The sequence below is a fragment of the Macaca nemestrina genome, chromosome 9 (genome assembly GCF_043159975.1).
Source record: "Macaca nemestrina isolate mMacNem1 chromosome 9, mMacNem.hap1, whole genome shotgun sequence".
Lineage (NCBI taxonomy): Eukaryota > Metazoa > Chordata > Mammalia > Primates > Cercopithecidae > Macaca > Macaca nemestrina.
This window is the reverse complement of record NC_092133.1, coordinates 28618914-28645915: the sequence shown is the minus strand read 5'-3', so window position 1 is coordinate 28645915 and position 27002 is coordinate 28618914. Positions and strand designations below refer to the sequence as shown.

At 40.4% G+C, this 27002-nt stretch overlaps 1 protein-coding gene across 4 annotated transcripts in view; it reads left to right on the top strand.

The window, feature by feature from the left end:
- Positions 1-27002, top strand: part of LOC105478298 (sortilin related VPS10 domain containing receptor 3) — a 612041-nt gene that overhangs the window by 367400 nt on the left and 217639 nt on the right. For all 4 annotated transcript variants that reach the window (XM_011735416.3, XM_071069164.1, XM_011735417.3 and 1 more), the window contains one exon: positions 23135-23208. In XM_011735416.3, the coding sequence (XP_011733718.1) occupies positions 23135-23208 (74 nt within the window). The remainder of the gene's footprint in view (positions 1-23134; positions 23209-27002) is intronic.

Here is a 27002-nt window from a genome sequence, read left to right as displayed (position 1 = left end):
CATAGAAGACCATCAATAGGCATTTGTTAAATGAGTAAATAAGTGAATAAATAAAGAAAATGCAAGTATTGCTGAATTAAAGATTAGCTTGTTGCAGGGGCTCATTTTTCTGGACTAACGTTGTAGATGATTCTCCTCTGTATTAAAAGGGCACTGATTACCATAGAAATGCATTCACTTCTCTTTCCTTCCATTTCATGAATTTTGCAGCAGTAGCAGCTACTTACAATTGAATTTTAAGGCCTTAGAGCTCCAGTGCTTTATGGCTTTACTTAACCCAAGTGACTAAACCAGAGCCTAAGTTTTCACTCTAGGAAATCCACTGTCTCATTTCCAAGCCCTAGTGGCCATGGTCTTGTTGCAGCATCAGGAAGCTTTTTGGCTCTGTTATTGGTATCCATAGGGCTGTCCATATACCTGTCACTGGACATCCAAGACATGGGACTTGTTCTTTATGGAGAGAAAGTCTTTTAAATTAAAGGCCTCATAAATACTGACCACATAAAATAGTTTCTTCCAAATGAAGTTACCAAGTCTTCATTGGCTCTCCTTTGCTGTCAGGATGAACTACAAGCTTATAAACTTACAATTTCATCTATTCACAGTTTGTGTCATAGAAGTGTCACTCATCTATATGACATAGGTGTGTCATCTTATTTTCTGTGCAAAGCCTCTACCCTAGGTTTATGTCAGATGAACACTGGGGACAGTAAGATATAAGTAGGAATCGTTTTACACTGTGGTAAATTAGAGAGCACATCTTCTGCCTAAAGATATTCAAACTCGTTAAAATACTACTTCAGCAAAATAAAAATAAATAAACCAAAACAACTCTCCTTTCTCCAAAACATTATCACAGACAAATATTAAAAACTATATTTGGCCCATGGATCACAGTATTGAAAATTCTGTACCAATTAGTCAATAAACAAATAAGGTACCTGATTCTTACCATCACCTCCATTTACCTTATGCTGTGCTGTTACTGTGCCATTGTTTATGAATGACTTCCTGCCATTCGTGGAGGGATACCACATCATATGTCACCCAGTCAGAAAGATTTCCCTTCCTTGTCGGAGTTCCCATGATACTCATCATCTATATCCTTGGCCACAGTACATAATGTCTAACTTTGTAGCGGTTATTGCAAGTATCACCCTCTTCTTGGAGATCATATACTGCAATGTTCAGAGTGTGTGTCTTAGACATCCCCATGCCCAAATGCATTGCACAAAGCCTAGCCATTGCTAGATTCTCAGATGGCACCCATTGACTGGCACTCGAGCCATCAGCATTTATGTACACTTTCTTCGTTTGTTTTGTGTGCTGCTATGACAGAATACCTGAGGCTGGGTATTTCATTATAAACAAATTTATTGTCTTGTGGTTCTTGTTGCTGGAAAGTCCAAGACTGAGGGGCCAGCGTTGGGAGAGGGCCTTCTTGTGGTGTCATCCCATGGTGGAAGGGCAAAGAGAGGGTAAGAGAGGGCAAGCAATCAAACTCTCAACCTCAAGCCCTTTTATGATCTATATTAATCCATTCATGAGAGTGGAACCCTTATGAACCCAAAACTTCCCATTAGGCCGTACCTCCCAACAATGTTGCACTGGGGATTGAGTTTCCAACACATGTTTTCTGGGGGACACATTCAGACCATAGCATAAACTAAAACGTTATTAACCAGTTGATAGAATGTATATCTTTTCTTTGCTGTTTTAGAATTCAAGCACTCTTTTCCTCTACCTGAACTCTGACACATTCCAATTTTAATAATGAATAATTTGAATAACTAGTAATTGTAATAATGTTCGCTGAGATGGGATAATTTTGGGTGACTCATATGACCCATTTGTAAATACACACTGCATAATATAAAATCCATCTCCGTGGTTTTACCCTTACAAGTAACAGGAAGCCGCAAACTTTCGTCTGTTTTCTTATGGTGTCCATTCTGCTTTAGAGCTTGCAGTTTAGAGAGGAGAAATTTGAGAGAGAAATTTCATAATTTTAAAAGCCATTACTTCCTGCCCTGTGCTTACAAGCTTCCAGTTCTAGCAACCAACCAAACAAAAAGCAGTTCTTCCATGGAAAGACCCAAAGGAAACTTAAAATGCTTATTGCTAAGTGAAAGAAGTGGATCTGAAACTGCTACATAATGTATGATTCCAACTATGACATTTTGGAGAAGGTGAACCTGTGGATACAGTAACAAGATCAATAGCTGCCAGGGATTGTGGGGAAAGAGGGATAAATAGGCAGAGTACAGAAGATTTTTGGGGCAGTGAAACTATTCCACATCATAGTACAGTGGTGGCTATATGTCATCCCTTTATCAAAACCTGTATGAATGCACAAGACAAAAAGTAAACCTAATGCAAACTATAGACTTTTGTTAGTAATGTGTCAATATTGGCTCATCAATTTTACAAATGTGTGGGGTGACAGGGCATATGGGAACTATCTGTTTACTTTCCATTCATTTTTCTTTTCTTTTTGTTTTTTTTCTTTCTGAGAAAGAGTTTCGTTCTTGTTGCCCAGGCTGGAGTGCAATGGGGCAATCTCGGCTCATTGCAACCTCTGCCTCCTAGGTTCAAGCGATTCTCCTGCCTCAGCTTCCTGTGTAGCTGGGATTACAGGCGCTTGCCACCACGCCCAGCTAATTTTTTGTACTTTTTCTTTCTTTCTTTTTTTTTTTTTTTTTTTTTAGTAGAGACGAGGTTTCACTATGATGGCCAGGCTGGTCTTGAACTCCTGACCTCAGGTACTTTCCACTCATTTTTCTATAAGCCTAAAATGTCTCCAAAAATATTAATTTTTAAAAAAGCAATTCTCAATTTAAGTCATTAAGATAATAAAAATGTATCCCAATTGTCAAGAGATGACTGCTCAGAAATTTTATCCAGAATGTTACTGTGGGAAACACTGGGAGTGTGAGGAAAGGACACTGTTATTGTGACCGTGGGCACCTTGATTTGGAAGTAGACCTAGTAAGCCCAAAATGAGTGACATTCTCTGAGCACCTTTTCCAAACATGGAGTTTTAAAACAGGACTTTCTAAGGTGCCATGATGATCACTAAGGCTGTGATATAATAAAAAGGACTTGAGAAGAAGTAGTATTAAAAAAGAATAAGAATGGGAGGTCTGCAGAGGGTAGTTCAGGGGTGGCCTAGTTTTAATATGCTCCCCCCTCTACCAGCTAATGACCGACATTAAGGTACCTTCCCACTACCAGCCTCTTCCCAGGCTCACCTTCTGATAGGAGAATGTGGCTGTATGCCACTAGTGTAAGCTGTTCCCACAAACTCTCCTATTTGGTGAGATGGTACAATTTTGGAGTTCTCACCATTCTCAAATCAACAGAACTGAGTGAAACCAAAGCCCACACATATATGGGTCTATTTATTTTCATTTCAGTTACTGGCTTCATTTTTTATTACTGTGTGTAAACAAGGTCTGGAAATAGAAGCACATATGCAGATTTATGTTTTAATCCCCCAATTCCTGTCTGCTGGCTGCTGCTCCTGAAATTGCTTGGCCCATGACAATGAGTGCCTCTAAGCTCCCAGCCAGAAGAAAGAGAGCAGAGAGTTCCCAATGGTTGGAGGGTGGAGAACTGGAGGGGGAGCCTCCTTTCTGAGTTAGGAAAACATCTCATGGTCTTCCCATCTTTGGTGCTGATGGATTGAGTGATTGTTCTTGGCAGAGCAGTGGTTTTTTTTAGTTTGTTTATTTGTTTGTTTCTTTTTTTGCTTGGGGCTGTCGCACTAAGCTGTTTGAGTTGCAGGCTGTGTACCGTGCCATCTTGGCAGTTCTGTATTTTCAGCATTTTAGTCAATGCAAAAAGTAAGAGAAATTGTAATTGAGGCTGCCTTTCTATAAATCATGCCACAGAGAGTGAGCACATCCAAATGATGGGTCCAACAGAAACTGTGTTCCTCGCCTGGGGAAAATGGTGGGGGGTGTTGGAAAATCAGTCCGAGGCATCTCTGTGGTTGCTGAGCAATGCAGTGAGAAAGAAATGGAAAATAAATTCTAAGTTTCCTGGCAAATTATGAACTCTGAATGGGGATAGGATAGGATAGTGGGGAGACAAATAGTATGAAATTATCAAACCATAAAATCCAGTTGGAAACAGGAGGGCAAACTCACATGCAGCGTAGTTCCAATTCACTTACTCATGCAGGCAAGGAGATGGGAAGGCACTGGCCCAAGAAGAAGCCAGTCTCTCCTTTCCCAGCCTAATTATGTTTATCCTTGTAATTTGACTTTGTCATGGAAACACTGTCAGGGTTCAGTGTTCAGTGTTCTTTGTGCAATAATGTTCGTGTCAAATAAGAAAGCAAAGTGATGGGAGGAGGCATCTGTAGCGATGTGTGCTTCACACTGTATAGTTTGTGATATTCAGTAACACAAAAGTAAACTGTGGGTGAGAGTAAATTCCATGGACCCCACTGTGATTTTGTGGGTGACCTTACTGGTTTTCCTCAAAAGGTGGCACACTCTTTTTTTTGTTGTTCTCATGTCCATTAAAATAGCTAGGAGTGCATTTGACTTTTGTCTGTCACTGTTCTTTGAGGTGTCATGTTGACAACAGTGGAGGGGTGTGGGGTCACTGTGCAGTCAGACAAGGATGTAGGCCCGTCTGCCAGAGTTATTAGCTGTAGAAAAGGACTCCAGCATTGATTTCATGAGAACCCACAGCCCTGAAATAGGAAGAGAATGGGCAGGGGAAATGGAGAAGAGGAGATCAGATCTTTGCCTAACCCATGTCTTTACTGTTACATGTTTGAAAGCATATGAGTTTTGCATTTTTGTTTGCCAAGGGAAGCTTCAACAGCCCCAGTCCCCAGTCCCCACTCATTACCCCACAAACAGTCACTGGATTGGAGTTTCTACTTCAGGCATCATCCAAAATGGACAGCAAAGCAAGCCTTATTATTTTATACATATAAATGTATGCGTTTGCACCAACTGCCTGCTTAGGAATTAAAGGTGTTTTCTGGGTTTGAAGCTTTCAGACATAATGTGTAACAAAACAGGCCTATGTGCCTGGTAAGTAACATTTCTTAGCTATTGTAAGGTCAGGAACCTCTGCTTTGTAAGTGCAACGATTTTACAGATTTTATGCTTTCTTTGTTTATTTCCCTCTTGAATTTCTATAGTGAGTTCTTTTTGAAAATGCTGGCCTCTAGCTGCTGTACCAAGGGAACTAAGGGAAAGGATTGTGTCTCATTTTTCAGTTTCATCTCTGCCAGTGCTGGGACCAGAGAGAAAGGTAGAAACAAACTCAGAGGAAAAAGTACCCTTCCTTCAACAGAGATATTCCTCAAGAGAGCTGTTTTGCCCTTGCTCAAACCTTGGAGGAATTTGTGTTTTGTTTGTGGAGGTAATTCCCTTGCATAAGGGCTTTTAGCTCTGTTGGTGTCTCTCCCTGAGAGTGGCCCTTGGTTACACTTTAAAAGCAACAAGTGCATCTGGAGGCAAGATCAATTGGTAGAATGAATGAATATGAGGAGGAGAGCCAGGTCCTGATAGCTGTGGGCTGTCCTTTGAGCAACAAGGCATTTATATGGTACTACATTTACGGTGGCTATGGGCCTGCTTGGTTAGGTTTCTCATAACCCTTTCTTCCCAAGGAGATTCTAGAAGCAATTTAATCATCAGCTGAACCACCTGAGCTGAAAATTTTTGACTGTGTGTTTGAGGCCAGCAAAATTATACTTTCTCGTGTCTGTCTTCAGAGAAATTGGAGTTTCTATACACTAGGACTTTTGAATCTCACTCCAGTGCTCTTTCTGTGCAGTCTCAAGCATTGCCTGGCATTTTCTAGCTTCGGAACTTGTATTGAGAGTTTTTTCTTTTAATAGTCACCTGTTTGGTTGTCTGTTTCCCCAGATAGACTTCAGGTCCCTCCAGCGTGGTTGTATTTAGTTTCTGCCTTATCCCCAGCCCTTAGCAGAGCACACACAATGGACAATTTATAAGTATTGGATGAATATCCGATGCCTGTACTGTTTTATAATTATGTCTTCTTAAACACACACACACACACACCCCTGAAGAACAAGTTAATGCATGCACATCTTGACACCCTCACAACTCATTACTTTCCCAAATTTAAGTTACAGTAAGTGACACCCCTTTCTGCGGGCTCAAAATCTGGAAGTCATCTTTGACTCTTTCTCTCAAACCCGACTTCGGTACAGCAGCAAATTGTCACTTCTGCCTTCAAAAAATATCCCAGATGTGATCAGTTCTCCTGTTCTCCTCCACTACTTAGTGAATGGGGCCCACAATCTCAGAGCTATCTGTGACTCCTCTTTTTCCCTCAGACCTCACAGCCATTCTGCTAGACATCTTATTGGTGTTACCTCCAGAATATTTTGCAAATCCCTCCACATCCCTACCTCCACGCCTAACACACTATTCCAAGCACCAGCCATCTCCCTGGACAACCACAGTCTTCTCTAGACTCAGTGCTCTGCTCTGTGGGTTCCCCACTTTCTGCTCCACAGAGTTGCCCGTGATATTTACAGGTCACTAAATCAGATTGTGGCAGTCTTCTCTTTAAATGCATCAGTAGACTTCCCTGATGCATGAAAGGAAGCAAAATAGAATCACCATTTGACCAGCAATCCCATTATTAGGTATGTACCAAAGGAACATGAGTTGTTCTACCAAAAGGACACATGCACTTGTATGTTCATGACAGCACAATTCACAATAGCACAGACATGGAATCAACCTAGATGCCCATCAACTGTGGACTGGATAAATAAAATGTGGTACATATACACCATGGAATATGACCCAGCTGTTAAAAAGAAGTTAGTAATGTCCTTTGCAGCCACATGGAATGAAGCTGGAGACCATTATCCTAAGTGAATTAAGGCAGAAACACAAAACCAAATACCACGTGTTCTCACTTATAAATGGGAGCTAAACTTTGGGTACACATGGACACAAAGATGGGAGCAATATATACTGGGGACTACAAGAGGTGGCAGGGGAAAAAGGGGACCAAGGGGTGAAAAACTACCTATTGGGTACTGTGCTCACTGCTTGGGTTATGGCTTCAATTGTACCCCAAACGTCAGCATCACACAGTATGCCCTTTTAAATCTGCATATGTACCTCCTGAATCTAAAATAAAAGTTGAAATTAAGCAAACAGAAACCCCAAGACCCTATCCAGGCAAAACCTGCCTTTGATGTGATCTCGTCCCGGCTTTCTCTCTAACCTAACCTCTGGTACTTCCCTCCTACTCTCTCTGCTCCAGCCACACTGGCCCATACTGTTCCTCAAGGCACTGTGGAAGCACCTACTTCTGGGTCTGTATCCTTCACATCCTTCCATCCTAGGTGACTTCTTCAGATGTCCACGTCACCTGCCCTTTCATTTCGTTCAGGTTTCTGCTCAAATGGTAGCTCCTCAAAGTCTCCTCTAGCTTTTTTAAAAACGATGCCACTGGATCATGTGAAAATTAGCTTGATTTAATTCTTCCACATTGTATTTATGGATCATAATATCACTTTGTACCCCATAAACTTATACAAGTATAAACTGTCAATGTACAATAAAAAAAGTACCACTGACATGCTCTATCCACTTTCTCTGCTTTAATTTTCTTCGTAGCAGCTACTGCTGCATGACATTATATAATAATGAGTGGATCCTCTTTATTTGCAATTCCCTATTTCCGACTTTGCCTACCTGCTGCAGTTTATTTGTAAACCTAAAAACCTATACTCACCGTGTTTTCATGGTCATTCCCAGAGATGCACAGAGTGGGAAAAAATGTGAGCTACATGACGGGCACATACTCAGCTGAGGTTCAACAAGCAACACTCTGCCTTCTGGTTCCAGCTCTGATGCTGTCCACAAGTGTCCTTTCTGTGGTCTATTTTGTGACACATATTTTGCACTTTTGTGCTTTGTTTGGTAATCTCCCTGTTTAAATGTCCCAGGACATGGTGTTGAAGGGCTTCCTAGTGTTCCTGAGCACAAGGAGACTGTGATGTCCCTTATGGAGAAACACATGTGGTAGAGCAGCTTCCCTGCTGTTGGCCATGAGTTCAATGTTAATGAATCACTATATATATTTAAAAACTTATATTTAAACAGAAAACACCTAAAACAATGTTGCATATTGATTGATTTTATAAAAATGTTGTGACCAGAGACTCATAGATACTTAACCTTGTATTTCCCCTAGGAAAAATAGTTAGTATTCACTAAATCAGCTTTTGCAGTGGCTTTATAGATCATAACTACCACAAATAATGAGACTCAATTGTGTGTGTGTATTTGCTTACTTATGTATATATAAGTAGGTTTTCTTATTGCCCATTTCTCTCATTGCCATGTAAAGTCCATGGAGTCAGGGGTCGGTACCCTGTGTTTTCCCAGATTCTTATTCTCTGCTGTTTTCTCAGCACCTAGAACCATGCCTGGCTCATGGAAGGTGCTCACTCAATTACTGAATGATTAAAGGGTTGAACAAATGAATGAAATATAGTCAAGAATGTCTCAGGGAAAGAAACTCTGACAAAATAACAGTTTCCTAGGACGTTATTAGGCATCATGCTGATCTCCAGTCTTGCCATGTCCTTCCAAAGTATTAATAGCAGCTTCTCCACCCCCTCCCCTTGAAGTGGCCCACCCAAGATCACAGGACAGTCTGGCTCAGGCACTCCATATATCCACCTAGTGAATCTTGGTGGGTGTGGTGTTTGAGCACATGGGCCATGAAATCAAACAGCCTAGTTTGAATCCAACTTCCACGCTTCGTCTGTGTATTTGGACTTAATCCTCTCCAAAGCTTTATTTTTTTGTACCATAAAATGAGGATAATCAAACATCCTCCACAGGGTGGTTGTGGGGATTAACTGGGATGATGCAACTACTTAACCTAGCACCTGACACATAATAAGTATTTCTTAGACATTAGTTCTTACTGTTTTTATGTGCTTTGGGCTCCTGGTGTTAGAGGTCAAAGAGATGCAAAACCAAGCCAGGAGGCACCCGGGATAAAGTTCCACTGTCAGCAGCCCTTAACAAGTTCTCAAGATTGGTACCTAAGAGCAGGGGCCAGCAAACTTTTCCTGTAAAGGACTGGATAAGTGAATATTTTAGGCTTTATTGGCCATCAGATCTCTGTCACAACAACCCAACTCTAATGAAGGTGTGGCTATGTTCCAATCAAACTATCTTTACAAAAACAGGTGGGTCATAGTTGGCCAACCTCTGCTTTGGATCAAGGCTACTCAACCCTGCCTCTGCATTAGAATCACCTGGGGAACTTTAAAACTACCTCTGGCCAGGTATTCTATTCCCAGAGATTCTGATTTAATTTTTGGGGGTGGGACCCAGGTATCAATATAATTTACAACTCCCAGGTAACTCTAATGCAGAGTTGAGAACCACTGATTTGGATCATTAAAGCCATGGGTAGACGAGTCTCAAAGCAGACGCTGTCTTCCTGCCCCCACCCTAGTTTCTTTCTCACCCCATTTTAAAATCCAAGGACAAGCATGGTTGGAGAGCTTTGGGTAGGAATTGGCCGATCTCAGTAAATCTTCTTTGCTTAATGCACAGACCATATCCCTTTTGTATCTAGAGGGAAACCTAATTATCTGTCTAATAAATGAATTGTACTTTCAGGGAATACAGTCCAGCTGTTACTCTGCATTTTAGCTGAGGCTGTGCTTTTGGCTGTCTAATTGTCTTCCAGCATTGGCAGTTGGAATGGTTTTGAGTGGAAACAGTCTTCCAATCTCCTTTGTCAAAGCCATGACTTCTCTGATGGAGCTGGGAGTGGGCTCCCAGGAGTCAAAAGATCTCTGTCTTAAGGCCAAGGTACTCTTCTTTAATAAGTCCTAGAAGAAGCTTATGACACTTCCTTCTTTAAGAAGCTTCAAATACTCAGCTAGTTGTCATCCCCCATTTGATATAGGGGTAGAGGTTAGCTGAAGACAGCGGGATGAACTTAGTCATAAATATCCAAGCTTCCTCAAGAATTACCTGAACAGAGTTTCTCCCTTCTTCCCCATTTGCATTAAAATCATCTGGGAGCTTGTTAAAATGCAGACATCTGGGTTTTATTCCTGACCCACTGAATTGGATTTTCTGGAGGGGATACTGGAATGTACATTTTTAAAAAGGTATCTGGATAACTTTGAAATTTGAAAGCTGCTATTCTGGAGGGAGCCCTTCACCCTACTTACGTAAGACTGAGATTGAGGAATTTAAAGTCTTCTTTAAAACAGCCCGGTTAGTTCATTGCTGAAGCTAGGAGTTGGATCTGACTCTGTTATCAGCTAGTTAATGCTATGTAACCAACTCCCCCAAACCTTAATGATTTTAAAACAGTAAACATTCATTATTGCTCACACATACATGGGTGATGTTTCTGGTCTCAGCTAGATTCACTTCTGTGCTTATTGTTAACTGTGGTTGAGTAGGCAGTTCTGCTGATCTTGGCTGGGCCCTCTTTTACATTTGGGTAGGTTGGCTGCATGCTGGTCTGAGATGGTCTCAGCTGGGATGTCTGGATTCTCTTCCGTATGGTCTCTTACCTCCAGCAGGCTAGCATGGCTGTGCTCACCTAATGGTCACAACGTTTTGAGAGATTGGAAGTGTCCAAGGCTCCTGCACAAAACTGGGAAACTGTCATTTACATTGCATTCTGATGCCAAAACAAGGAAGAAGGACAATCTAGACTTAGGGGGTGAGGAAAGAAATCCTAGCTCTCCAAAGAAGATGCTGAAGATCCTTTTTTTTGTGAGGTGGAGCTTTGCTCTTGTTGACCAGGCTAGAGTGCAATGGTGCGATCTTGGCTTACTGCAACCTCTGCCTCCTGGGTTCAAGTAATTCTCCTGCCTCAGCCTCCCAAGTAGCTGGGATTACAGGCATGCGCCACCATGCCCAGCTAATTTTTGTATTTCTAGTAGAGATGAGGTTTCGCCATGTTGGTCAGGCTGGTCTTGAACTCCTGACCTCAGGTGATCTGCCCACTTCAGCCTCCCAAAGTGTTGGGATTACAGGTGTGAGCCACTGCACCCGGCCTGAGGATCCTTTTTACAAAGGTCTTAGATACAGGGAGGCTGAACGAATCTACCAAAGACTGTTATGCAGAGTCCTGGGCCTTTTCCACAACATTCAAGTACCTTTAAAACATGTATGTTTGGCCATATGCAGTGACTCATGCCTGCCTGTAATCCGAGCACTTTGGGAGGCCGAGGTGGGCAGATCACCTGAGATCAGGAGTTTGAGACCAGCCTGCTCAACATGGTAAACCCCCATCTCTACTAAAAGCACATAAAAAAATTAGCTGTGGATGGTAGCGAGTGCCTGTAATCCCAGCTACTCTGGAGGCTGAGATATATAATCAAAAAAATATATATCTAAAGGAACCTAAGAATTCATTGTTTTAAACCCTAGCTGATAGTTTAATTTCCTGATAATTTCTCCTTAATCAAAGTGTTCATCCATCTTCTGCTGAAACACATCACATTACTCGCTGGAGAACTTGCTGCTGTGTGAGGCAGCTCCTTCCAGCCTCAGGGAATTCTTACCAAGAGGATATTATTTCTTACACCAAGCCAACATTTGCTTCTGCCTAGATTTCACCTTTTGTTTCTACTTCTGCCCTCCAATGCTACATGGAAGAATGTCTCATGGTCCTCCCAACCTTTGCCTACACCCGAGAACAGTTATAAATGTCTTTCCTCATTGTTCAGTCTTCTCTACCAAGTAATCCAAGTTTCTGCGGGTTTTCCCTGGCATATAGTTTTGAATGTTTCTCAGGGCCAGGTGCAGTGGCTCACACCTGTAATCCCAGCACTTTGGGAGGCCGAGGCGGGCAGATCACTTGAGGTCAGGAGTTCAAGACCAGCCTGACCAACATGGAGAAACCCCATCTCTACTAAAAATACAAAATTAGCTGGGTGTGGTGGTAGGCTCCTGTAATCCCAGCTACTCGAGAGGCTGAGGCAGGAGAATCGTTTGAAACGGGAAGGCAGAGGTTGCAGTGAGCCAAGAGTGCGCCACTGCACTCCAGCCTGGGCAACAAGAGCAAAACTCCATCTCAAAAAAGAAAGGAAGGAAGGAAGGAAGGAGGGAAGGAGGGAAGGAGGGAAGGAGGGAAGGAAGGAAGGAAGGGAGGGAGGGAGGGAGGGAGGAAGGAAGGAAGGAAGGAAGGAAAGGAAGGAAGGAAGGAAGGAAGGAAGGAAGGAAGGAAGGAAGGAAGGAAGGAAGGAAGGAAAGAAATGTTTCTCAGTGGCAACCAAGGATTTTGGGATGAGCATTGGTTTTAGAATCAGATGTCCTGAAATTTACTTTGAGATTTTGAGCAAGTTCCTAACACCCTTGGAACCTCAGTGTCCTCCTTCAGGAAGTGTGGGCAGAAATCACCATCAGTATGTATTTTGTGCCAGTTAACGACTGCAACATATATAGAAATGCCTGTCAGGGAAAACACTCCATATATGTGAGTTCTTTCCTTTTTTATTCCTCTGAAAGAATAGCCTTTGAAGTACAAGTTTTTTTCCTATAATATTTTGAATTTAAATCAACTCTTAGATTTTCTGAGCTGCTACTAATACTAAAATTATGAGGATATTTAAATGTCCCCCTGGAATTATGTTTCAAATGGCATTTCATGTGATAGGAATAGCAAGGTTTTCATTTCTTCACGTTGAAGGTAGCTATTATTATTTTGATACTTAAAAATAGTAATTTAAATTAAATAAATGACCTAAAACTAAGAGATTTAAGTTATTCTCACCTCTTTTAGATTTAGGCCTTTGGGAAGGAACTGAACCTGGAAAATAATTAAGCACAAGTTGAACACAGTGAGGAGGCCAGGAAAGCAGGCAATAAAGTGGATGTTAACAATAGGATGTGATGTGAAACTAAAACCCGTAGAGAAAGAGAAAACACAGGTAGAGGGTGGGGCAGGAATGTGGACCTGTCAGCTTATAGAGGAATATCAGTGTTTTGTTCAAAGGATATGGCTTAATATGAGACATTTCTGAATTGCAACATGTAAAATGAATAGAATCTGATTGCAGAGGAAAATGGTTGAGGGAATTGGACTGTGGAGACAAAAGAACGGACTTCAGTAAATACTGTGTAAATTGTAAGGTTGTCTTCTGTGACTATTAGCTCAGAAAATACTCTTCAGTATAAAGAGGATAAAATGAATTGTGGAAATGATTTATAAATAAAGGTGGTAGATAAATTCAAGGTACACTGTCGTTCATGCACGGCATACTCAAATGAGACATTATTCCTGTGAGGTTATATTGATTTGTTTTTCCTTCAACAGCAAGTAGGTAACATAAAAGATACTATGGTATAGTAAAAAGAGCATTGAGTGAAGTCAGGGCCCCTGTGTTCGAATTCCAACTCTACAGCTGACTAGCTGTGTGACTCTAGGCAAGTCTCTTAGGTTCTCTGAGTTTTAGAGTCTCTATGTGTGAAAAGAACTGTCTAGATTATCTCCAAGGCCATGCTTATGATTCTCTGATCCTATGTTATTAAACAGCCCAGTGGCAGTTTCTGTGGGGAGATTAAGATTTCAGATGGGATTCCTCTCATCTAGGAACTTCTAACCTACTTGAAGAGACCGCCTGGAGTTTTGATGCATAAGTGAATGAATGAGTTGGTTGATGTTTGGATGAGTTACATGGAAACAATTAGAGAGCTGTAAGAGAAGCCTGTTATTAGAAGCTAGTTGCACACTGACATTAAATATGAAAAAAGAGAGATGGTGTTTATAGGATACTATTTCTTCCTCACCGACTTCCTATGAGTTTTATAATTTTTTGAAGTAGTTCATAATTTTTGGTATCCTACTCTTACCTGTTTTGGCCAAGGATGGCTTCATGGAAAACAGAGAATTAGAACTAATTTTGAGAGAAGGATAGAATTTATTAAAAATTTGGAAAAGGAAGGAGGATTTTTTTCAGGTGGAAAGAACAGACCTTTAAAAGATCTGAAAAGGGATATTCATGTGTTCATTCGGCAAATATTCTTTGAACATCTGCTCTCCCCATACCTGGCACAGTGTTAAGCACTTGGGGTTATTAAAGAAGGAATTCCCACTCTCTAGAAAGGAAGATATACAGAATGTTGTGGAATAAGAGAGTGGAGAGCCATGAGAGCAGATGACAGTGGACCTGGTGCTGTCTGGGGTGGGAAGTGACCAAAGAGGACTTCCCTTAGGAGTGTTATTTCCGATGATGCCTGACGTGTGAGTAGGAGTTTAGTACACAAATGGAAATAGGAAGAAGTCCAAGTGGAAGAAGAGTGTTCTAGATAGCGGGAGTAGCATGTGCAAAAACCCTGAGACTAGAGAGTTCATGGCATGTTTGAGAAACTAAATGGGAACCAATGTGGCTGGAACTTGAAAAATAAGTCAGGGAGGGGAAAATCCTGAAGGAAAAGGCAGGTGGGAGATGAGCATAGTGTCACGCATTTGACAGAGGGTAAACATCAGTGTCAATATAAGCCAGTTTCTGCATGCTTGACTGGAGGAAATCATTCTGTTTCATAGGGTAGGCACTGGGGTATATGGGGCAAGCCTCATCTGTGATCTCAAATGATCTTGAAGGGCATAAGCACGGCTTCCAGAGAGGAGGACACTGACTTGGGAAACAGAAGGTTTAATCATCCAAAGATACAAGTGTCCTATGAAATTGGAGGCAAAGTCAGAAGGATAAGCCTGAAGAATCATACAAAGCCGTGGCAAAAATAAGGCTGCCATGTTACCTGACAGAGTCTGCTAGAATTGCTTTCTTGCAAGTATGACCCTGCCCAAGACTCCATGTTTCTTTCCCTCCCCCTTGTTCATATAATTAATGAGACTTAAATGGAAACCCTGCCCATATAGTATCTCTTCATATTCAAGTCTAGGATTCTAATTGCCAGAGGCACTAAGGAATGACCACAGTCCCCTCTTGTAGGCACCCCGCACAAAACACACTTGAGACAATTAAATGAGTCAACCCAAGCATTAGCACCTGCTCCCTATCATGAGGATATCACTGCTCCCTAATCACGTGTCAGCAATCTTGTTGTCACTGGCTCCATCCTCCTCAAACTGGGGCTCAAAAACACACCCTTGGGGGACAGTGGTAAAAAGGGAGTATGATAGACACAGTGTTTTTCTGGAGGGTCTGCTTTAACTGAAGATTTATGAAGAAATGTATTCTGAGCATAGGTACAGTATAGAATAGATTATGAACTATCCATGGAATTTTAAGGTGAGAATTATTAGAGAACTAAACATATTTGCCCGTGTATTAAAGATCAAGTCTCCAGATTCCCTGGGGGATGCTGTATTCATTTGGGTTTTGGGGATACTTTGATGGAAAACTTTGGGAAGCTGTGAGTCTTAAACTGTCTTTTTAAATTTTGTTTTGTTTTGATATTGTTTATAAAATACCCTGCCCTTTTCACCAAGTTTTTTTTTTTTTTTTTTTTTTTTTTGAGATGGAGTCCGGCTCTGTCACCCAGGCTGGAGTGCAGTGGTACAATCTTGGCTCACTGCAACCTCTGCCTCCCGGGTTCAAGTGATTTTTCTGCCTCAGCCTCCCGAGTAACTGGGACTACAGGTGCCTGCCACCAGGCCTGGCTAATTTTTGTATTTCTAGTAGAGATGGGGTTTCTCCATGTTGGCCAGGCTGGTCTCGAACTCCTGACCTTGTGATCTACCCACCTCGGTCTCCCAAAGTGCTGGGATTACTGGTGTGAGCTACCGCACCCGGCCATCAAGTTCTTACAGTAATTTTTGTGAATTTGCGTGAAAAGTACTTTGTCATTTTTGGTGTTACAATATTGCCTTTTTCAGGCTTCAAGGGGAGATGTGTTGAAAGTTGAAAAGCAAATGTGCATCTACCTATGTTGTTCTGCTTTTATAGCCTTTGCTCTCACAGCTCATTTTAAAGTCCTCATTTTGTACTTAACATCTATATTCTTGTGGAGTTGTCTCTTTCCCTTCTACTTGAATCCTTTACATGACCTTGTTTGGATCCTTTTCCACTTCTGCTCTGTTTCTCTTTAAGATGTGGCAGTTAGACCAATGCACACTGATTCAGGACCAAGTGAATGGTACTTTTGTAGGAAGATGAGATAATGTTTCTATTAGGTTTCAAAACGCTTTCCTCATGACCAGAATTTTTCACCTTTCTTAGCCACAATTTTTGGGGAAGGACATATCCTTCAGGCCAGCTCTGGTTCCTCCATCATGACTCAGCTCATGGGCCTGCGCCCAACCCAGCAGAACTGATCACTCCTTCCTTTGAGTTTCAGTGCTCTTTTACCTCCGCTGGCATGGGCCTCACTGTGCTGCACTTACCTGTTTATGTGTGTGTCTTCCCATCTAAGTTTTGAGTTTCTGGAGATCAGGGAACCTTGAGCTATTCACCTTTGTATCATCACACTTTGGCACTGAGCCTTGCACATGCTGGGTGCTTAATTAATATGAAACCAGCTGGGAGCAGTGGCTCATACCTGTAAACCCAGCACTTTGGGAAGCTAAGGCTGGCGGATCACCTGAGGTCAGGTGGCAGCTGGAGATGGAAGCTCTTGTCTGTGTACCCAGAGCTTAGAAATGTTCCCACCAGTTATCAAGATCCATTGGAGACTTTCTGAGGAAGGAACTGAAGACGCAGGTTGGAAAGGACTCCCTGCTGCTGTGAGACTCTGGTTTCTTTCCTGTGTATTACAAATGCCACCACAAACTAAGGGATTCTCCCTGCAGCTCCATATAGCCCAGCCAAGCTTTCCTACTCTACACTTGTGCCTCCAGAGAAAGAGAGGCAGAGACCTCATTTCTAAGAGAACCAGCCTCATTTTATTTGAAAGACAAAAGACCATCATGAGCACAATACAGCAGAATGCTACCTAAACTCCACAAGTTTTGAGTAAAGAATCAGCACAGTTATACGTTAAGTTTAACTTTCCTATGAGGAGAGTTTATTTCAGCCCATCCTTTCACCTCTACCTAGGAGATACGCTGGCTTAAGAGAAACTCACCTGAACACTGAAAGATTCCATAAAGTCACATTTTGTTGCCTCTTCTGACTACCCTCATGTGATCATTATAAATGGTCACCCTCATGTGATCATTATAAATTCACATTTCTTAGAAAGTATCCTGGGAGTGGAGGCATGATGACAATGCACAGGACAAAGAAATGTAGGCAAATGAGGGTTTAACTTCCAGCCACAGATGTGAAAATCTGGCCTTACAACTAAATGCCTAGATGGTGACAGGGAAGCCACAGAGAAATGTAGCATCTCTGTCATTGCTGTCTCTCTCCAGACTGCCTAGTCCTGGCAGGGGGTGTGAGAGGCCCATGTTAGTTTCCTAGAGCTGCTGTGACAAAGCCCCGTGAACTCGGTGACTTCAAGCAACAGAAATATATTGTCTCACAGTTCTGGAGGCTGGAATTCCAAAATCAAGATGTTGGCAGGTGGGGGCTGTGCTCCCTCTGAAACATGTAGGGGAAACCTTCCTTGCCTTTTTCTAGCTTCTGGTGGTTGCTGGTTTAGAAAACATGTCTTAAGCCATCCTTGGCTTGTAGATGGGTCACTCTAATCCTCCGTCTTCTCATGGCGTTCTCCTTGTGTGTCTTTACTAGGATTCCCTGCCTGCCTGTCTGCTTATGAGCCTACATTTCTCCTTATGAGGACACCAGTCATTATTGGATTAGGGCCCACCCTAACACCCTCATTTTAACTTGATTACATCTGCAAAGAAGTTATTTCCAAGTAAGGTCACATTCTGAGATGCTGGGGGCTGGGACTTTAGTGTATCTTTCTTGAGGGACACAAATTTACCCCATAACAATGCCTATGATTCTCCTGTGTTCTCATATTATTCTTTGAACTTGGACTTTCCGGGCACAGTCTTTTGTTCTTCCTGTGGAATATTCTATTGATTAAATTGCCTCTTTAGTTCTTCAGCTATCAGATGCTTTTCTCTGGCAGGCCGATGTAATTAGGGAACTAATAACAGAATCAATAAGGAAAAGAATATGTTCTTTCATATTTTCCAGCTGTTTCAGTGATTCATTTAGTCCTCGTTCTGTGTTTGTTACTGCTGAATTTGTGCTTGTTAAGAGATATGTGGCCATGACATATAGAGGAAAGAAGGGAAAGGAGAGGATATCTCGATTGGTCTCTGGTAATGTCCAGGAGGGACATCTTTGCTGGGAGAGGGTATGATGTGGCAGGATATGGAAGAGAACATGGTGTCATTTGTGTAACTATATAAACAAGGAATGTTTTTAAAGAAGCTTATTGTTTGGAAAACACACGTTATTTTAATGTTGCTTGAAATATGTTGGGTTGAAGCCATGCAGGACTGTACAAACATTCTGTGAGCTGATGCATTGCCTGTCTAAGGAAGGATTCAACATTAACCATGATAATTTCTGGGACATTTTCCTATTTTTGGAAAGTTCAGTGTTGCTCTAATTCCAGTTTTCTCATGAAAAAAATAGAATTAATTCATGGCCTTTTAAAAGGTAGTTTGAGAGATAAATATAATATACAAATTGTAATTAGAAATTTACTGTCACAAAAATATAAATAGAATAAAATGTAGACTTAAGTTACTATTGAAATATAATACATATTTATTGTTCAAACATCTAAAAATGATGGAAACTTCAAAAATACGTAAATTACCCATAATCTCACAATTCAGAGATGACCACTGCTAATATTTTGGCATATTGCCTTCTAATATGTTTCAAGTTTTTGTAATACTTTAACATCGATATTAATAAATACATGTTTTATAACATTTTAAAATTAATAATGTCATGAGCATTTTAATATCCTTAATCTTCTAAAATTTACTATTAAATGTTGACATATGTATTTTATTTCCATTTTAATGTTAGACCTATAATTTTGTAATTACAAAAGTAACATTTATTTATAATAATTTAAAGAAATCTAGAGGACAAAAAGAAGAACATACTAATTGTCCACAGTCTTTCCATTGCAGAGATAACTAATATCAATATCAAGGCATACTTTGCATGGCAGTATAATTGTATACATTTCTGTTTCCACTGATTGTGACATTTTTGACCTTTGTAACCACAGCTCTTAGTTCAGTTCCTAGAGCATAGTAGTTGTTTGATATACTTTTAGTGAATTAATGAATAAGTGATTAAATGAAGAAGTAGATGTATAAGTGGAGAGATTTTCGAGAATTCGTGGTAGAATAAAATATGTTTCAGACTCAGCAACTTACTGCAGATTGAGAGACAAGGCAGCTAACTCAAAGCCCTTAATGAATAGGAGCCTGCTCTTTTTGTTCATCTCAGTCAGCCTCCAGGCAGATAATTCAATTTAATTTTTTTTCCATCAGTCAAACTGAAGAGCTGAAAAAGCAAAACCAGAGATAGGGGAGGCAGGAGGTGAAACAGGCCTGAATGAGGAGATCAGCAGTGGCTCTCTCGCTCTCTCTTTATTTTTTTTTTTGAGATGGAGTCTTGCTTTGTCATCCAGGCTGGAGTGCAGTGGCATGATCTTGGCTCACGGCAGCCTCTGCCTCCCAGGTTCAAGCAATTCTCCTGCCTCAGCCTCCTGAGTTGCTGGGACTACAGGTGCCTGCTGCCACGCCCAGCTAATTTTTGTATTTTTGGTAGAGATGGGGGTTCACCATGTTGGCCAGGATGGTCTTGATTTCCTGACCTCGGGATCTGCCTGTCTCGGCCTTCCAAAGTACTGGGATTACAGGCGTGAGCCACTGTGCCCAGGTTCTTGCTCTCTTTATGTTAGAAAGAGCGTGAGAGGACAGGAGCCATGCTGCTCTCAAGGGTGACCCAGCAAGAGCTCTGCCACCACCAAGTTGTCCATGATGGAACTGATAATTTCCCTAGAGGATGGAGACTCTAACAGTGTCAGTGGGACCCTCATGGCTTTTACCTGGCCTGTTTCAAGAGTTTGCAGCCGAGGAAGACACAGTCATGTCGGGTTTTGTTGAAATAATTTGGTACTCTGCTATGTCTGGAGTCAGGGCTGGCAGATTTTGAACTTTGTATTATAGAAGGTTCCATCTGAAGTCTCTTTTCTATTTAATTGGAAAACGTGTCTTAAGTCTAAGTGTCTGTCCCTCAGGTGCCTGCCATAGGAAGGTCAGTGATCCATTTTTAAAAACACTACATGAAACACTTAGTCTTTGCAATAAAATATATGGATATATTCTTCCCAATGGGATGGTCTGGTCTTTAAAAATCTGTTCCTTTTCCCCACTTCTCAATATAAATATACATATATATAGATGTAGAAATATCCACAAATAGATGGGCAGAGGGATAGAAAGAGAGATAGGGAGATGGAAGGACAGACAGACAGTCTCCCCCACTTTTGGCCAACAACAGTCATCACATCCCTTCTTTTTCTTAAAGGTGCTTGTAGAGCTAACCTCGAACACTAGGCCATATTGGCACCTTTGCTCCTGTTGTCTCAAGGCCTGGCTCAAAACATATTTTTCAAGGAGGCCTCATTGTTTAATTTCTACCCCGGTTAATCTTTCCCATCTGTCAACCTCTAGAGCTTTAGCCCTTGCCCCAATTTTCCCTTTGACGTGGTGTATCTGTAAGTGTATGTGAAGATCAGGGAGAGGCTACTCTGTTTGCTTCCTAAACAATTGAATGGGGTTTTGTGTACTATGTAATTTAGTGGTTGTAGAGCTTTGCAGTGTTTTATTCACCAAATTGGTGACTAGAGGGTGGTGAGATATTTCTTGCATGCATAATTGAACATATATTGTAGTTAGTACTTACTCATGGATTGAGAGCCCAGTTTAGATGAATACTATGAGAGTTAGTATAAAGTTAGTGTGGTATACTAGAAACTTGTGATCAGCCAAATCATGTATATATTTTCTGTATAGTTGATGTAGTCACTTTGTAGCACCAAGCATCAGTACCTTCACCTATAAATTTAGCATGTATATAAAAATATATAAATATATATGTGTGTGTATATATATAATGGGTTCAAGATCTTTTATTTTCAGAGCTTGCAACAGTTGGTTAGCAATGCTAGCTAAGCTGATATAATCTGAAGGCCATCCCACCTTTCTCTTTAGGCACTCAACCAATAGAATCTCTTTCTTGCAAACAGGATCATAGACCAATTGGGATCTGTCTCAATACGTGTGTGGGAAGAGGTCCTTTCCCCCACACTTTTCCCAACAAGGTTGTTTTATAACCAAATGCAACTCAAACCCATAACACAGCAACTAGTCAGCTATATATATCTGACAACATTACAGGCTATTTTGAGGGTAAATATATACACACACACATACACACACACACAAAACTAGATTTATACATATAACTATATGTACATATATAACTACATATACATATATACCGACATATATAACTATATATGCATATACACATACATGTGTACATATATACTTATATGCGTGTATATATACATATATAAAACTGTCTCTACTAGACAAAAATAGTTTTATGGCTCCATTGTTCAATAAATATTTGCTGAATTAAATTGAAATGAGTCAAAACTTTTCTGAGCTCCACAAAACTTTTGAGATTACCGGAAGTTTTTACAAATAATTATTTCTGTATGATTTGTAAGATTATCAACTTAGAATTTTCCAGATGGCAAAGTTATCCAAGTGTGGTATGCTGGAAACAACAGCCCTATAGGAGAGCAGATATTGGGGATGTAATCACAGGCATATACTTCATGTCATCCAATTTCTATAAACTTGAGAGCCACTCTCGCTTCCTCAATGTTCCCATCTGTAAAAGTTTTTGGGAAAAACATGAGGATGGTGGAATTCTCATGATAAACTTGGGTCATGATTCCATGGAAGAAGACTTGAGCCAGGCATCAGAAAACTGAAATCCTAGTTTCTTTGACCAAAACTTACCTTCTCCAAGATTAACTTTTGTTAATTGTGAAATAGGAGGTTTATGTTCTCACCTGTTAGAGGTGTTTATGTTCTCACATGGCATTGTAAAACCACTGACAAAGGTGACTAAGTCATGATCCCTGCCCCCTTATGACTCAGTCTAGCAGGGGAGAGACATGCCAACCAGCAATGGATTACTATGAAGAGCTTCTTAGAGGCAAATAGTAAATACAGTGGTGGCACTGTGGAAGCAGTAATTAACTCTGCCTGGGAAGATTGCTGAATGCTTAAGAGCAGGGATTTAAGTTAGTAGTAACTGCCCTACCCTCCTTTCAGGATTGTTGTAAGGCTCAAATATATATGAAAGAACAACATGGTAGAATTATTATTTTTATCATTATTATTATTATTCCATTGGCAGTTAGAATCAGATATTTTACTTCCAGACATTCAATTGAAAATATACCCAATGCTCCTAGTTAATCACTTATAGGGATGCTGGCCTATCCCTAAGGTGTTATAAAGGGGTCAGACTCTACGTTCAAAAAATAAGCAAACATGGAATAATAATAAAAGTGGCCTAGCTTTGCTATCTTGCAAAAACATAGGAGTGTAAATGAGCCTGGTCTTTTTGGTGACATCGAAGAGCTCCATTTCATTTAGATGATCTATAGGAGCAGTAAGAAATGAAAGTAAAAGCACAATATTTTGCGTGTAATATTGGCTCCTATATCAGCGATGATCATTTTTATGTGTATGTCTCATTTTTCCTGGGAGCACAGAATCTGCCTCTCCTTGACTTCATGAGTCTCAGAGTGTCCTACATGTAAGAGTTGTATAATAAATAGTTTTTAAATAAGTGTTGCTGAATTGTTTTAATTGAAGCCAGAGACTACATGGAATTTGAAGAAAAAAGACAATTTTATTTACTCCTAATGGAGACAGTGATAGCCATCAGATGTGGATTTATACTCAGCTCAAAAATATCAGATGATTGGATGTATATTGAGAACCTGCTTAATGCTAGAAGATACCATGATAAGGATGGCACAGTCATATTCCTACCTTTTTATCTGGATAAAATAAAGGCCTACTTGGGTGTGTCGGGCACTCTGGTGTTGGGATGGTGCAGGGAAAACATCTGTATTCATGCTCAGCAGTGGTTCCTTGAGATTTACATTCTCCTCACTTCATTGTTTTGCAGCTCTACAGCTCCATGGATTTTGGAAGACGGTGGCAACTCATGCATGAACGCATCACACCCAACAGGTTTTATTGGTAAGCCCTGTCCACACACTCATTACTTCTTAGATAAAGAATTATCAAACAGCGTAGCACTCTAGATAGCTCTGGACAGTTGCAGCTCTTGCAGATGAATTTGTTCTAGTCCTTTGCTACACAGAGTGGTTTGTAGAATGGCAGCATCAGCATCACCTGGGGACTTGTTAGAAATGCAGAATCTCAGGCCCTATTAAGACTTATGAAACTGGGATTTGCATTTAACATGATCCTGTGCTGATTCACGTGCACATGAAAGTTTGAGAGGCACTGGGCTGAGAGAGCTCTGTGAGAAGGGTCATGGTCAGGTGTTCCTTGCTATGTACTAACCCCCTCTTTTTGGAAAAGTGCGTATATTTTATGTACATATTCTAAAAAGCAGTATTTTCCCAAAATGTACTCTGGAGAACAGCGGTTTCACAAAATGCTTCTTCTTTCATAAGAGTTTCTGTGGTCAAATAAATTCAGATTATGATAATTCAATTTTATACTCCTGGAAACTCAGGATTCATGTTAGGATATTAAAGACTCTGGAGAAGTGCTGAATGAAGAATCCTGCCAAACTTGAAGTCACTGATTCCCAAATTATTTCACTACAGAATCCTTTTCTTTTGTCACATGTGATAAATCCTTCAGAACTACCTCTGAGGGGCATATTTTGAAAAACCTTTTATGGGAATGAATACATGTTTCAAATGGAAAATTAGCCCTTCCTCCTAATCAGAAAGTGTTTTATTAATTAGTATTCATTTATGCATGCTTACTATTTTTACCTTGGTTGTAACAAGTTTTGTACAAATTTGCATTTTACACTTGCCTGCTATAACGTGAAAATGTTTCTTACTTTTATCTTGCTTTCATTTTAGCAGAAGTTATGGCTACACAAATGGAGATTAAGAGGAATACACCAAAGTATATAGAATGCTTAATTATATGCTTAATGAAAAAAAAAGTTTGGTTAGGCACAGTGGCTTGTGTCTGTAATCTCAGTACTTTGAGAGGCTGAGGTGAGAGGATTGCTTGAGGCCAGGAGTTCAAGACCAGCCTGGTCATTATAGTGATACCCTATCTCTACAAATAAATAAAAAGTGAGCTGGCCATCATGGCATGCCCCTGTAGTCCCAGCTACTCAGGAGGCTGAGATGCAGGGATCACGTGTGCTCAGTTCAAGGCTGCAGTGTACTCTAGCTTGGATGACAGAGATTAGGCCACTGCCATCACAGAGATTAGGCCACTGTACTCTAGCTTGGGTGACAGAGTGAGACTCTGTCTCAAAAAAAAATTTTTTTTGGAAGTTGTACTCATTCTATATCTCTTTTAAACATCTTATGAACACTCCATTAAAAACTCATGTGATAGCTGTTTATGCCTCACACAACTTAGTGATGTGAGTGTGTGTTGAGGATGGTGGTGACAAATACCTTGTACATCACACATTCATACCAACATCTTTGGAAGCAATGGCTTCAACCCATTTCTTCTGCATCCACAAAACTATATTCAGATATTAAAATGAAGATTGCTTAAGCATTCTATGAAAAGTCAACTTTTTTTGTTTGTTTGTTTTGTTGTTTTGTTCTTTGTACATGGTTCACAGTAGTTGGGAGAGAAAAGGGAGTTGGAATTATTGCTCTTGACTCAACAACTGAGCTATCTCCAGCATGTTTGCCCCTTACAGGCCTACTATTATTTCATCAGTAGCTGTTATTGCAACTATTATTTTGCCTGTATTTGGAACTATGGAGGTTTTACAATAGACTAAGGCAGAAAAAGGAAATACTTGTTTTTCTGCTGTTTCACCTATAGAACAACAGCCTTTGCTGAGCTGAGATGGTCCAGTTTCTCAATGTGCCACCACTCAGAAGTCCAGAATTCAGGGAAAAAAAAAAAAAAAAAAAAGGAAAGAAAACGAAAGAGAGAGCCCTCTGCTGTTTCTGAACAAACTCTTGAGATGATAAGGCAGTTGGCCAACTAGGAAGTCAGGTTAGTAGAGGAGGAAAGGAGAAAAGCACACTGGGCTGGATGAGCTGTGCCATTGTTTCTGAATGAAATTAAGTGCATAAGAGGCAACATTTTCCTATATTTTGCAAAGAGCAAGAGGAGAAGGTTCCAGCTGCTGTCATCTACCCTCTTCCTTTATGCAGTAAAAAAAAAAAAACAAAAAAAACAAGTCCCTAGGTCCTGATAATTGTGTTTTGTCTCTTCTGCACTCTGTGCTTCTTTCATATATGCACCCAAGGGGAAATATAAAAGTTTATGCCTGTGCTGGCTAGCCAAGTGGTAGTTTTGAATATTCCATTTTTGTAATTATCACTTCTCCATTTCTGATATATAATTACCATGATTATTCTTTTAGGTGTCATGTGAGTCATGGCAAAAGAACTTATTTTACATAGGCATTTTTTTTTATTCAAAGATAGAATTCAAGGTTTTCTAAAGCTCTAAACCACTATGTTGAAGAGATATGCTTTGTATAGGTTAGGGATGTAAATATTAACTTGTTATCTCTTTGAGAAAAGACAAAATATGCATTTCTCTGGGTGTAGCACAAACCTTGGCTTAAGTGGGACCTCTTTAACCTATGATTCCCTCATCCATCTAATGGGAACAGTATTTTTCTTGTCAATTTCATATGGTTATTGAAAGGAGCAGATGTATCAAATGGACACTTGGCAATTTCACTTCATTGATTTAAGTACTATGTTTATTACCTGTCCTCAAGAACATGTCACATAAGTGATTTGTCATTTTGCTGGGCAAATATGTGAATCTCATGTACGGTAAGGCTGATGCCCATGGACATGTGATAACAACTGAATGGGTCTAATTTATTGCCAATAATCCACATCTCAGCCGAACATTATTGTTCTCTACTTTTTGTTGAGTCATAATTCTTATGAAGTGAGCAAGCAAAGCAAAAGAATAACATGCATGAAAATGATTTTTTTGGGAGAGAGGGTGTAGAGGAAAGAGGTATTGAGGATGGTTGGGGAATGTTGAGCGGAAAGCAGGCATGGTAAAAACAAGACATTGAAATGAGAGATGATGTTAAAAAGACTTAACTTATGGTATGTAGACAAATAGATTGAACATGGGATTCAGAAGAAATATTACAAATAACAGTATTTGATTGTTGTGATTCACAGCTTTGCTCCTGTGACCCTGCACAAATATTCTTATTTATAAGCTGGATATTTGCAAGTGTCCTAAAGGATAGATCCTTCATGACTGTCCAGTTTCTTCTCCCATGCTACTCTCAGTTGTTGGCAACTAGCAGCTTAGAGGGGGATTTGTGCAGAAGAACGCTGTGTTCCAGAAGTGATTTCTGATGAGGACACAACAGAAAGAATGAACCATGTGCATGTCTCTCATCTGTTCTCTCATCTACAGTGATGACTGTTGTAATGGTTGTGAAAGTACATTGGAAATTGTAAGGAGTTATTATTATCCACATCTTCATTAGTACCCCACCTTGCTTGTGGGTTAGGCAGAGCATGGAACATAATATTCATTAGCATCAACACTAAGAGCTTCATCTGGAAATATTTTTATGAATTCTGGATGTTCTAATTCAATCAAGATAGGTCACCTAGGAATCTTACATCATGGAATGACTCAGCCATCAATCTCATGCCACAAGAAAAAAGACAACTGACATGAACATTCCTTGTTTATATGTGACCCTTCCACTCACTTAGTACCTGGTCACCAGGTAATGACCAGGGCTGTCTAAAGCTCCCCCCACTTTTTTAACCTCAGCTGCTTCAGAAATTATAATTTGCATGGAGAGCACA